Raw genomic sequence first — 13,127 nt, 5'->3', positions numbered from 1 at the left:
AGCTGAATTAAAGAAAACCAAGATTTGGAGAGAAGCAGCTTTACTTGCTCTCTTTGATGATACGTTCATTCATTCCAATCTTGTCTTGCTCCCTTGCTTTAGGCAGAGCATTCAACCCTTCTTAACTGTTCACCTCTTGGTGTTTTTATTCCTGCTCCTGTCCATACCTGTGGCCATAGCCTCTCCTTCCTGGTAGCCAAGGCCCTCAAGTTAGGCCCACTGCACTTGCACAGGCAGAAGCTGAGTGACAGTGAATTGAATTTGGACCCTAAATCTAGGGCTCTTTGCTAGGTAGGTTGGCTTCCTCAGACCCAGCCCACTGTAGATGTGGGCCAAGAAACTGTGTGTCTTCCACTGATGCCCTTTTTTAGACCCTTGGCCATTGGTCTTGACCTCTTTTTGAAAAAAATTGGGGTATATTTTACATATGCTGAAAGTCACCTGTTTCTAGATGCACAATTTGATGAGTTTCGGCAAATGCATGCAAGTCATCTGACCACCATTTCCAATCAAGATATGAAATGTTTCCTTTACTCCCAAAAGGTCCCCTGTGCCCCTCTGCAGTCAGTCCCATCCCCACACCACTCGGCCCTTGGAAACAGCTGATCTGATTTTTCTGTCTCTAGTTCTGCCTTTTCTAGAGCGTCATATAAATGGAACATTAAGTATGGTCCTTTCTGGCTTCTTTCACTTTACATAATGCTTTTAATACTCATCCATTTTGTGACATGTATCAGGAGTTTGTTTCTTTTTATTGCAGAATAATATTCCATTGTATGGCTGAACCATAATTTGTTTACTCATTCACTAGTTGTTGGATGCTTTCCAGTCTTTGGTATTATGAATATAGCTTCTGTAAATATTCATGTACAAACCTTTGTGTAGACATACGTACTTACTACTCTTTGGCAAATACCTTGGAGCGGAATTGTGAGGTTGTATGATTAAATGTATACTAACTTTATAGGATACTGGACATTTGTTTTCTAAAGTGGCTGTACCATTTAGGATTCTTACCAACAGTTTATAAAAGTTCCATTTGCTCCACACCCTCACCAACACTTGATACTGTGGTCTTTGCAGTTTTACCCATCTTAATGGATGTGTAGTGGTACCTCATTGTGATTTTAATTTGCATTGCCTAATGACTAGTGATGTTCTGTATCTGTTCCTGGGCTTATTTGCCATTGGTCTATCTTTAGTGAAGTATTTGTTCAAATAATTTTCCTCTTTAAAATTTGGTCTTTAAAAATTTAAGCTTTTTATTTTGAAGTAATTATAGATTTACAGGGAGGTGCGAAGAAATGTCTAGGGAGGATCAGTGCACCCTTCACCTGGTCTCCCCCAGTGTTGATGGCTTGCATAACTATGGTACATTATAGAGCCAGGAAACTGACATTGGCACAATCCGTAGTGCTCATTCATGTTTCTCCAGTTATGTGCACTTCGTATGTGTGTTTTTATGTGCAGCTCTAAGCAGGTTTATCATGTGTGGCTTCCACCACCATAATCAAGGTGCTTAACTGTACCAGCACCACAGGACTCCTTCATGCAACCCCTTTATAGACACACCTATGCCCTGTGCTACCCCTGACCCCAATCGTATCCCCTGGCAAGCACTAATCTGTTTATTCTCTATCTCTATCATTATGTTACTTCACAATTGTTCTGTAAGTGAAATTATGCACTATATAGCCTTGTGTAGTTTGGCTTCTTTCACTCAGTATAATTTCCTTGAGGTTCATCCAAGTTGTTGCATGTGTAATTTGTTTGTTCCTTCTCATTGCTGAGTAGTATTCCATGGTGTGGATATGTCACAGTTTGCTTATCCATTCACCTGCTGAAGGAAATTTGCATAGCTTCCAGGTCTGGCTAGTGCAAATAAAGCTGCTGTGGATATTCATGTACAGGTTTCTGCATGAAAATAAGTTTTTATTTCTCTGGGATTAATGTCCAGGAGTGCAATTTCTGGGTTACATGGCAAGTTCATTTTTAGTTTTAAAAGGAATTTCCAAACTGTTTTCCAGGATGGCTGTACCATTTTACATTTCCGTCAAGAATGTGTAAATTATGCAGTTTCTTTGCATTCCTGTCCGCATTTGATGGTGGTGTTATTTTTTATTTTAACTGCTTATCAGATCTTGTAAATGTTTTGTTAGATTTATACCTAAGTATTTAATTTTCTTTGGAGAAATTATAAGTGGTAATGTGTTTTTTATTTTGGTTTCCACATGTTCATTGGTAGTATATAGAGATGAAATTGATTTTTGAGTGTTAGTCTTGTATCTTATGACATTTCTGCACTCAGTAGTTCAATGAGTTTCTGGTTGAAATTCTTGAAATTTTCTCTGTAGACAGGCATATTGCAATTAGAGGTAATTGTACTTTTCTTTTTCCAATCTGTAATATCCCTGTTTTGCAAACTGAGGCATACAAAATTAAATGACTTGCCCAAGATCACACATTTTCTAGATGGTGGAGCCAGGTGTGTCTGAGTCCAGACCTCATGTCTTTGCCCCTAGGATCCACATCCCTTTTACCTGATTCTGTCATCCCTCCCCTCACATCCCTCAGTGGACACAGTACATCTCCAGGCCCTGGTCTGGGTCACCTGCCTCTTCTCTCATTCTGACCCCAGGCTGCTTTCCCCACCCTGTGCTCCACAGTCCCTCCCCTCCCACCCATTAGGACCACCCACCATTGCCCAAATACTTAGGACCTTCAGGCCCTCCCTTTGGACTGTTCTCTTAGCCCAGCTGGCCTTCTCCCTGTGCTCAATCTGAAGCTCCACTCTAAGGCCCAGCTCGGATGGCTGCTCCTCTCGAGAACCTTCCCTGGCCACTTGTGTCAGAATTGATGGCTTCCTTGTCAGCAATACCAGCTTCTTGGGTTAGCCTCCTCCCTAGTGATGCAGGAGAGATGTGACCACTTGGCCACTTTCCCTATATCATGCATTGTTTGTGGCGTTGATCAGATCAGGCTTGAGCTCCCAGTGCCTATCCGTGGGGCTAATCCTGTACCTGGAATGGGTTGGTTACTAAATTCAGTGTCATCTCCTTCAGTAGAGAATGGTGTCCTGGCCTGGGAGGAGTTGACATCACTATATTTGAGTTTCATATCAACCTAACCAAACACTTTCCTTGGCTGGACCCTGTAGGGCTGTTGAGACATCATGAGAAAATTCTAAAGGCTTATCTTTCCCCAGCCTGGTCCCTGAGAAAGTTCCTGCTCTTCACAGAGTGCCACCGCTTGAGCCTCTCCTTAGGTCGTGCTGGCTGAGTCGCCAAGGGCTTCCAGAGCCTGTCCGCAGGTGCTGCGGTGTGGGCTGCTGTTCGGCACCTGTGCCCAGTGCCCACGCAGGATGGTGTTTCCCCTACTCATCATGTGGAGCCAGGATTGTGGGTCAGCCGCTCTACACGGAGCTAGTGTGGGCCCCAGGCAAGTCACCCCATATCTCAAAACTTTACATATTGTATCTTTTTTCCCCTTTATCTTTTAGAATCTCCATAATCTTCAGTCCAGTATAGAGTGGTTTGACTCTGTCTGTTGTTCCACCCCCAGATACTCAATTTCTGAGACTCTAGCTATGGCTCCAGTTTTCTCCCTGGGACCTCACGTGTATCCCTCTAGAGCACTGCTCTGATTCCTGAAAGATCTGTCTACCTCCTCTGTAAGACCTTGAAAACCTCGTGTGATGGCGCAGTAGTGCAGGCCACCTATCTGAGGAGTGATCTCACCATGCCTTTGCTTTTGGTCCTGGTGGGTTCCAGCTGCCCTTCAGCACAGGACGTGGTTGTGAGTCTTCCCTGCCAACCACTTCCTGGCTGCCCTCCTCTAGCAATGCCCAAGATTTCTGTGTTGCTTTTAGATCCAGGCCCAGAACTGGATGCAGGATTACAAGGGGGGCCTGGAGTTGAGCCCTGGGGTTGAGTAGACTCCACCTCCCAAAATCCAGGCGTTCCAGCTGTTAATACCACTTAGAATGACAGTGGCATTCCTGGCCTCTGAACTCAGTTGGATCATTAGATTAAGGCCTCTCCATCCTGCTTCCTTCTGTTCCTCAATCTTCTGATGTCCTGTTTTTATCATTGGTTTCATGAACCCAAATATAAGGCATAGATCTAGAGTCAGGCAGCCCTAGATTGAATCCTGACCCTGGGTCACTGATGAACTGGGAAACTTCACTTTATGTCACTTCAGTAAGTTACAAGCCACTTAATTCCGGTGTGCCTCTGTTCCTCCATCTGTAAAACAGAGATGACAGTACTTATATCATGGGTTTTTTATGAGGACTGAATGAGATAAGACATGCCAAGTGCTCGCCCAGCACCTGTCCTGTAGCAAGTGCCAGTAAGAGGAGGTGGAGAGGGTGGTCATGGTGAACTGTGAAAACATCCAGTGTTTTTACCTGGGTCAAGACAGGAGACCTGGTTCTCTGCCTTTCTCTGCCACTTTTATGCTGTGTCAGACTCAGGATATTTGGAACCAGAACCTCAGTGGCTTGAGATGGAAGGATTTCCCTGAAAACATCCCTGTCGTCTGTGGCTCTGCTTCTTGATCCCAGAGAGCCCTCTGGTGGCTGATCCATGACAGTGCAGGCTCAGAAGGACAAAGGAAAGGAGAGGCCTAGTCTGGAGAGAGGTGGGCTGATTGGAGAGAGGCTCCTTCATCCAGGATGAGAGCAGGTGGTATTGTAGGGAGACCCCTAGCCTTGTGTCAGACCTGAATGTGGGTCTCACCCCTGTGAAGTTCTAGTTCAGGCAAACCCCTTCTGCTCTGTGGGCGTCAGAGTGAGGAGCATCGGGAACAAAGATGGACCAGATCCGTGTTTCCCAAAGATGATTTAGGGGGCCCTGGACAGTCATTTTGAAAACCAGAATGTTTATGTATTTACCTTTGTGCTAGAAAAGAATGTAACTTCAAGATCCTTTAGTTTATGGAGATTATCATTTTAAGGTGAATAACATATTTTTAAAAATTTAAATACACTAAAAGAAAAATATTAAGTAAATAATAGTGCAGCTGTCATTCTGTCAGGGTGAAAATCATAAAAGTGGTAAGCCAAACAACAGAAATTTGGGCAACACTGGGCTAGATGGTTTGTGATTTCCTGCATTGTTTCCTAGCCTAATGGTCACCATGTATTGTTTATGCTGCTGTAAGCTCTTTGAACTTATCCCTCAGAATGGTATTATGAGGTAGCCATTACTTACTCTTGTCATTTTACTGAACAGCAAGAGGCCCTGTCATACTTGCCTGAGGCCACGTTAGTGCGTGGCAGAGCGGGTTTGGAACTAAGCCCGTCTGACCCCAGGGCCACGGTCTGCTGTGGTGCCTCATATGGGTGTGCCTTCACTGCCTACCTGCATTGGGAGCCTGATGGCAGGAACTGGACTGTCTCATCTCAGTGTTGTACCCGCAGGACCTGCATGGGCCAGGTGACGTTCACATGCAGCTGGGCCTCGGGGCAAGCTGTGGAGCAGCAAACACAGGCTGACTCTGGGCGTCGAGGGCTGGCTCCCCAAGATGGGTGATATTAAGTCCCCTCTCCCTGACCAGTGTGATGTGCAAAGGGTGTGAGCTGGGGGTCAGCAGTCCTGATGTCTTGTCCTGGGCCTTTCACTAACCTGCTGCTTAGCAGACTTGTTCGCTAACTACAGACAGTTGTACTGGAATTAGAGAATTCTGGGCCAGCCCCAGAGGTTCTGATTTTGTATGTCAGGGGTAGGTCTCAGCGATCTGTTTTTTTTTTAATTGAAGTATAGTTGTTTTACAATGTTGTGTTAGTTTCTGGTGTACAGCACAGTGATCCAATTATACATCCATATATATATACATACACACACATATATTTTTTCATTGTAGGTTATTACAAGATATTGAATGTAGTTCCTTGCGCTATACATTAGGACCTTGTTGTTCATCTATTTTATATATAGTGGTTTGTAGCTGCTAATCCCAAACTCCTAATTTATTCCTCCCCCCCTTGCCCCTTTAGTAGCCATAAGTTTATTTTCTCTATCTGTGGGTCTCTTTCTGTTTTATAAATAAGTTCATTTGTATCATTTTTTAAGATTCCAAATATAAGTGATATATGATATTTGTTTTTCTCTTTCTTAGTTCACTTAGTATGATAATATCTAGGTCCATCCATGTTGCTGCAAATGGCATTATTTCATTCTTTTTCGTGGCCGAGTAATATTCCATTCCTCTGTGTGTAACACACACACAAAACACATCTTCCGTATTTTAGCCATTTTGTGAGGTGTGTGAATTTTGGGGCTTAATGATCTCTAGGGTCCCTTCGAGCTCCCAAATTCCATGGATCTCAGATTGGAAGGGCCCTTCCCCTGACCCAACCCTAAAGAGCCTAAGTGACACAGAAGATAACAGTAAAAAAATTATTTTATTGTTAAAAAAAACAACAACAAATGATTGATGACACCAGGCATGCCATCACTCACACTCACTGTCACTCACAGCCGTGAACCATTCACACCAATGCCCTCACCCACGCAGCTCCCTCTCACTGTAAGCAGCAGCCCTATGGGTAAGAGTCTCTGTTGCTCTTCCTTTTGACTTCAGTCTCCAGAAACAACACACATGAAAAGGCAGTGGACCGGAGAGAGGGATCAGCAGGGGACGGAATGGCAAGGCCACCAGAAGTCTCTGGTCCCTGCCACTCCTGGCTACATACATCCTGCACATATGTACACATATCCTATACATGGGCGCCCACACGTGCATACACGTGCCCACATTGACCCTCCATGCATAGGGTTGAGTCGTTGCAGGTAACACTTAAATTAGCAAGCATCTGAGATGGAGGGACAGGAAAGAACACTCCTCATGTCTGGCTCCCTGCTTCCACCCTTCTCTGCGTGGGAGCTCTGATTTCCTTGTGTCTAGGGAAGAAAAATCCCTTTGGGACAACTCATCCAGACAGCAAGTTTGAAAAGTGCCTAAGAACTTTTTTTTAATGAAGAGTGATGGCCTTCCTGCCTTTGGCCCAAAGTGCTTGAGAAACTTGGGCTGAAGAACCCAGAGTTCCATGAGGTCTAAATTCTTTAATAAAGACAGTTCAGGGCTGCACAGATCCTGGCAGGCCCTGGCTGGTGCAAAGTCACATGACTTAAAGAGGCGAAGCAAGGTGCTTGGAATTAGATTAGAGGAGTGGGACCTCCAGGAGACTGAGGCCAGGTGATGCTCCCCGGGACCCCTTGTCGCCAGTGCCTAGCACAGTGCCTGACACAGAGCCGACTCTGCAGTGAGCGTGTAAGGCAGGGTGCTCAGGCTATGTGTGGTACCCGCTCGCCTGCTGCTCACCTCTCAGCCCCTAAGAGGACACCTTGTTGCCCTCCAGGGTTGGTGACCCAGCACCTTGGTGGTTGCTTGCAAGGCACGAGCCCACCTTGGCCTCCTGAGTGCAGCTGTGACCTGTGGGACAGGATCGGCCCAGTAGTTCATGTCCTGCCTCCTGGGGGACCACTGGTGAGACATGCTGCCTCTTACCCATCCCAGGAGTCAGTTTTTCCTGGGTTTCCAGGATATTGGCTCTGCGCACCCCATTTCTGCTGGTGGCCCTAGTGCTGTTTCTGGAGCTCTGCCCTCAGCTTCCCTCCATCCTCAGGGACTGGCTGGGAGTCTGGAAGAGCACATTTCAAGGTCCGGCAGCCTGGTCTGGGTATGGGGGCTTACCTCCTCCATTCCCAGCCATGCTCAACTCACTCCCTTAAAGACAGAGGAAGATACCAAGTCCTCGGCCTCCCGCCTGCCTTCCTCTGAGGACAGCTAAAACATGACCTCCTCACAGCTCCCATAATCACTCTCCACCATGTCAGAGCCCTCATAGTTGGGGGGGGCCCGGGGCTGGCCCCGGCCTGTGGGATGCCCACCCCCCATCTCGCACTCGGCATAGGAGGGCCCAGCCCGGCTGAGGCGCATGCTCACCCCCTTGTAGCCCCCCTCTGCCAGGCAGGGCCCTCCCCCTCCCTGCTGGAACTGTGAGTGGTAGTAGCTGATGGCTGTATACTCGTTGAGACAGGGGGCCAGCAGGTGCTCCCGGGGACTTGGGGGCCGTGGGGGAATCAGATCTTCCAGGTTCTGGTTGCTGTAACGGGGTGGGAGGGGTGCTCGCTTGTTTTCCAGCTCCAGCGGGAAGGGAAAGCCGCCATAGAGGCCAGTGGGGTCCGGCATCACAGCTGGGGTCTGGTGGTGGTGAGGCGATGGTGGCCGAGGGCCAGGGTTCACTTCGGAGTGGGGATAATCCCAGCGTTCCCTCCTGGAGTAGGTAGGGGGCCAGACCGTGGCTCCACCTGGGTACACTGGAAGGGAACAGAAAGATGGGGTGAGCCCTGAGTTTCCCTGGGGAAGGTTGCAGCTGGCCTTAGAGCTGCTCTGCATGACTTAGCACATGGTAGACATGGGCCAAAGAGGGGGTGGGTGTGTGGCCCACCTATGTGCGTTGTCCCTGGCAGCTTAGATTCATATCTAGAATCCGATGGGGCCAAGTTCAAACCAGAGGTTTAACTCAAAGCCAGCCCATCTTGCAAATCTGTGCCATGGATCCAAGGGTCAGTGAATAAGGTAAGAATCGGAATGGCTCCATGCAGCCCACCCCTACTCCTGGAGACTGCAACTCCATCCCAAGACCTACTGGTGAGTTTTGTGTCCTCAATTGAAGGAAACGGACACACATTTTGGACTAGGAGGTGTGATGGCATCTATCGCTGAGGGTAATTAAATGAGCTGTGACTTGGAAGATTGGAGGTCAGGCATCCTTGCTCCTAGCTCTGTCCCTGCTACAGAATAGTTGGATGAGTAAGAACATCTTCGTGGGCCCCAGTTATCCTAATGGCAGAAAGTTAGTGAAAATACCTGCTTTAATATTAGTGAACAAGCCAGAAAATATACAAATTCACCTCCTTTTGAGCCAAAGATGAGAGGGGAGTGAAGGCCCTGTGGGCCAGCCAGGTCTGGCCCAAGGCTGCCATACCTCCAGACTGGGCAACCAAAACTTGGACTACTGCCCCTCTTTCCCTTTCCAGAAAAGCACAAATACACAGAAGCCCCTCTTTCACCCCAGGGATCCTAGCCACCCCTACCTAGGGTCTACAGGTTTCTTCCATGCACATCAGTTCTTTAGAGGAGTGGGTTATGGTGCAGCAGAATGAGACACAGACTCTGAGTCCAGAGGCCTGGGGTCTGGTCCAGCCCAGTAGTGTGCCGCGACCTTGAACACATCCCTTCCTATCTCATCCCTAAGGGGTCGGACTGGATTGTGGCCAACACCCTGGTGCCTCCAATAATGGAGTGTTTCAGTCCACTGCCCCCTTATGTCAACCCCAGAGGCTATGGACCTGTGTCTATACTGACCCATCTCCTCGCCTGACCAGGTCCTCTTAATGATGGCCTCGTTGTCAGAGTGGGAAGTAACCACAGCTGGTGGGAGTCTGGGAGGCACGCTGCAGACCACTGGCCGTTGCTTAGAGCTGGGTCCAAAAGTGACAAGTTCATTTGGAGCTGGGGTCTTGCTGGGCTCCAGTTGGTTCAGGTTGTTGCAGGAACTGGTGCTCAGGGGGTTGAGCTCAATGGCAGGCGTGGCTTGGGTGTCAACACCAACGCTCCTGGCCAGGAGGTCTGGGTCCTCCATGGCCACGGGTTTGTGGGACTTGCAACGGCGGCAGTAGAAGAGAAGCCCAGCGGAGCTTACAGTGATGACCAGTAGGGCCACTATGATGATCAGAATCTCCAGCTGCCCCCAGTCCCCCCTTTTGATCTCAGGGGTGACGAGGCAGTGTCCTTCTGAGCAGCCCCTTGCCTCCATTTCACACCTGCAGAGACAGAGAAGTACTCAGAGGGTGGAGTCACTATACTGCCCTTTCCATGTCCTCTCATACAAAGATTGATGGGATGGAGACCCCTGCACTCAAGCCTGCCTCTCTAATTTTCCACAAAGGAAAAAGGTAATTATCACATGTATCAACCTATCAACTTCAGGTTCACATCAACTTTCCATCCTCTCCCAGTGAGGTATGTGACTCAGCTATAGTTTCATTGAGGACCATTTGAATCTAGGCTCTGGGCATTTCCATCAATTTCCACCATGAGATTTAGGCCTTGGATACACTGCCCACCACTGAGGTCAGATTCCAGTTATATACTACAGTAGAGGCAGCCAGCATACCCATCTGTCCTCCGGACCAGGCTCCCAGACACAAGTCAGCAGTCACCCAGCAATGACACCCTGGCACAAGTGTTACCCGCTGTTTCTCCTGAGGTGGCAGGCACCCAACATAGGCCTACACAGACCTTAAACTGGACAGCTTTCTCAGAGCAAGCACCCAGAACCGTATGACCTCTCAGGTCACCTTCAGCTTGGCCTTCCGTAGTGTGAGGCTCCTAGGAGACTCCTGTGGCCAGCTTTACGCACTTTTAAGGGGTATTGGGGAAAGGCTCCCTCCATCCCACGTGAGTCCCAGAGCCTAAAATTTCACCACTGACAGTTTGTCCTTTTGGGTTCAGTGTTGGCCTCCCCAGGTTCCCCTTTTAAAATGCAAACACCGCTCTCAGTCAGGACGTGTCTTTCTAACACATCCCTACAGCAGGGCCAGGTGCACATGGCGGGCCGGCAATGCCAGTTGCTGAGAGAAAGGACTTGGATCGTAAACACACAGAGGAATCTTGGACGAGCCCTTTCCTTCCTTGGGCTTCAGTTTCCCCATGTGTAAAATGAGTGGGTGGACTACATCACTGGATCCCTTAGGCACATACTGACAGCAAGGGGATCCCCTGGGATCTTGTTACAAGTAGAATCCCAAACCTCATTCCTTGGAGATTCTGATTTAGTTGGTTCAGGAATCTGTGTTTTTCACAAGCCTCCCTCATGATTTTTAAAGGTTTCCAAGTAATTTCCAAGTTAAATCAGAGAATTTCCAAAGCCTCTTTATGTCTAGGATTCTAGCGATGATTCTCCTTCCCTTGCAGCCCCCTGACCAGCACAATACAAGGCACAGGTAGCTTGTGGTGGGGTTTGAGACCCCCCACAGTGCCTGTACCAAGTGGAATCATCGTCCCCAGGCCGCTTTCTGGGAAGTCACGGTCTAGAGCAAGAGAATATGAACTTTAGCCATTTCCAGACTTCAGCAAAGATCAGAACCGCCTGAGGAGCTAGCTGGTGGGAAGTACAGATTCCTGGGCTCCCGCCAGGTGAATCCAGTTCAATAGGTTCAGAACAGGGCTTGGGAAATCTGTCTTCTTCACAAGCATCTCCCCTCCCAGTGTGCTCTGATGCGGGTGCGGGGGGTCGGGGAGGAGCCTAAACACGTGGAAAAGGCCAAGAAGCCAAGTTGCTGGAGCACTCAGCCCCTGGCTGCCCGCCAGCTTCTCTAGGAGTCAGAGTGCAGAGGTCATTCCCCAGTGGTGCTAAAACAGGGAGAGGAGCCAGTGGTAGATGGCCTCTCCCGTGCTTACCTGTCTCCCATGTAGGGGTGAGGGCAGTTACAGGAGGCTCCTTCGGGGGAGGATATACAAGTTCCACCTTCCAGGCAGGGCGTCGAAGTGCAGTTCTCCTTTCTCTGTTCGCAGTGCCTCCCAGAGAACTGTGGGGGACACGTGCAGACAGAGCCTAGGGGGAAGGGAAGGGAGGTGAGGGAGCCGCTGGTTTAGCAGTGCAGCCGCAGGCGGACAGGTCCTCCAGGATGCAGGGGCAACTGCGGCATCTTTGCTGATCCCAGTGTGCACATTTAGCTATCGGGTGCCTCCCTCTGCCACAGGCACCGTGTTGGGCACTGGTGTCCCCTGCACAAGAAGAATTGTCCCTGCCCTCCACCAGCTTACAGTCTACAGAGAGCGGGCATCTAAAGAATAATCACAGGTGTCCTCATCATCGTCCTAGGCGACACTATTTAGTGTTGTCATTGTTCTAAGAATCTTCAGGTATTAGCTCATTTGATCCTCCTGACAGCTCTGAGATTGGTTACTGCTATTGTCCTCATCAGGCCCAGGTACAAGTTGATGGCAGGTCAGGAAATGAGGCCCAAGGGAATGTCTGACATTTGCTCAAGGTCACACAGCAAGCAAATGGCAAACTTGGGATTCAAACTCAGACAGTTATAGATAATATCAGTATATTAGTAATTATCATAAAAGTTTGTTTTATTGATGGGAAATGTTGAGGGAGAGGACTAGCCTAGACCAGGCACACAGAGGGTTTCTTGGAAGAGGTGATATTTTAGTTGAGACCTGAAGGATGAGTAAAAATTAGCCAGGCAAAAAGATAGAGGGGCAAAGAGGAAGGCATTTCAGGCAGAGGAGAACGTGCACAAAGGCTGGGAGGAGAGAGTGTGGCATGTCACCAGGGTGGGCGAGCCTAAGGACCAAAGTGGCTAGTGGGAGCTGCAGGGCCGGGAGGTGGGAGGGGCCAAAGCATATGAGCCATATGCAGAAATTAGGAACTGGGGCTCCCTCTTAATAGCCAGGGGAAGCCACCTCAAGGTTCCAAGCAGGGAAGTGACCTGCTCAGATCTGCATTGTATACAGATGGCTCTGATGCCCTGCCAGAAGATGCTGGCAGAGGGAGAGAAGCAGGAGAGCAGGGAAGTGCCTGGTGTAGAAGAAAAGATGAGAGGTGACAGGGGCTGGGGGCAGACAGATGGCAATGGGGATGCAGAAGCAATGGACTCCTTGGATATCTTGCAGGTAGAAATGACAGTATTATTAGTCTGGCAAAAATTAGAAAATGAGATAATGCCAAGTGTGGACACTCATGCACTTGGACGGTGGAAGGACAGACTGCTGCAGCCAGGTGGGACAGCAGTTTCACTCGCTTTAGTCAAAATAACTATTAGTATACCCTAGGTAGGTGAATTCCATCTCTGTGTGGTGGTGGTAGTGTGTACGTGTGTGAGTGTGTGTGTGTGAAAGAAGTTCGCATATAGGTTCATGAGGTGACATGTGAGGATGTTCAGTGCAGCATTGTTGATGAGAGGGAGGGTCCATTTCTGGGAGAGCAGAGAGTGGGGAAAGGTCAGTACACTCACACCTTGGAGACCTGAGCTGCAATGAAAAGCAGTGCATAAGAATTACTCGTGGCAGCGTGGATGGAAAAGTATAAAACGTGATATACC

The 13,127-nt window shown here is 48.6% G+C and overlaps 1 protein-coding gene across 2 annotated transcripts in view; it reads right to left on the bottom strand.

Annotated features, from left to right (window-relative positions):
• Nucleotides 1-6,396: 6,396 nt before the first annotated feature.
• Nucleotides 6,397-13,127, bottom strand: part of FAT2 (FAT atypical cadherin 2) — a 70,636-nt gene continuing 63,905 nt past the window's right edge. For both annotated transcript variants that reach the window (XM_006214953.4, XM_072954262.1), the window contains 3 exons: nucleotides 11,473-11,626; nucleotides 9,376-9,833; nucleotides 6,397-8,324 (listed from right to left, as the gene is read on the bottom strand). In XM_006214953.4, coding sequence (XP_006215015.2) covers nucleotides 7,792-8,324; nucleotides 9,376-9,833; nucleotides 11,473-11,626 — 1,145 coding nt within the window. In that variant the 3' untranslated portion in view covers nucleotides 6,397-7,791. The remainder of the gene's footprint in view (nucleotides 8,325-9,375; nucleotides 9,834-11,472; nucleotides 11,627-13,127) is intronic.

Source organism: Vicugna pacos, chromosome 3, assembly GCF_048564905.1.
Source record: "Vicugna pacos chromosome 3, VicPac4, whole genome shotgun sequence".
Taxonomy (NCBI): Eukaryota; Metazoa; Chordata; class Mammalia; order Artiodactyla; family Camelidae; genus Vicugna; species Vicugna pacos.
The sequence above is the reverse complement of the archived record's forward strand: the minus strand, read 5'-3'. Positions and strand labels throughout refer to the sequence as shown.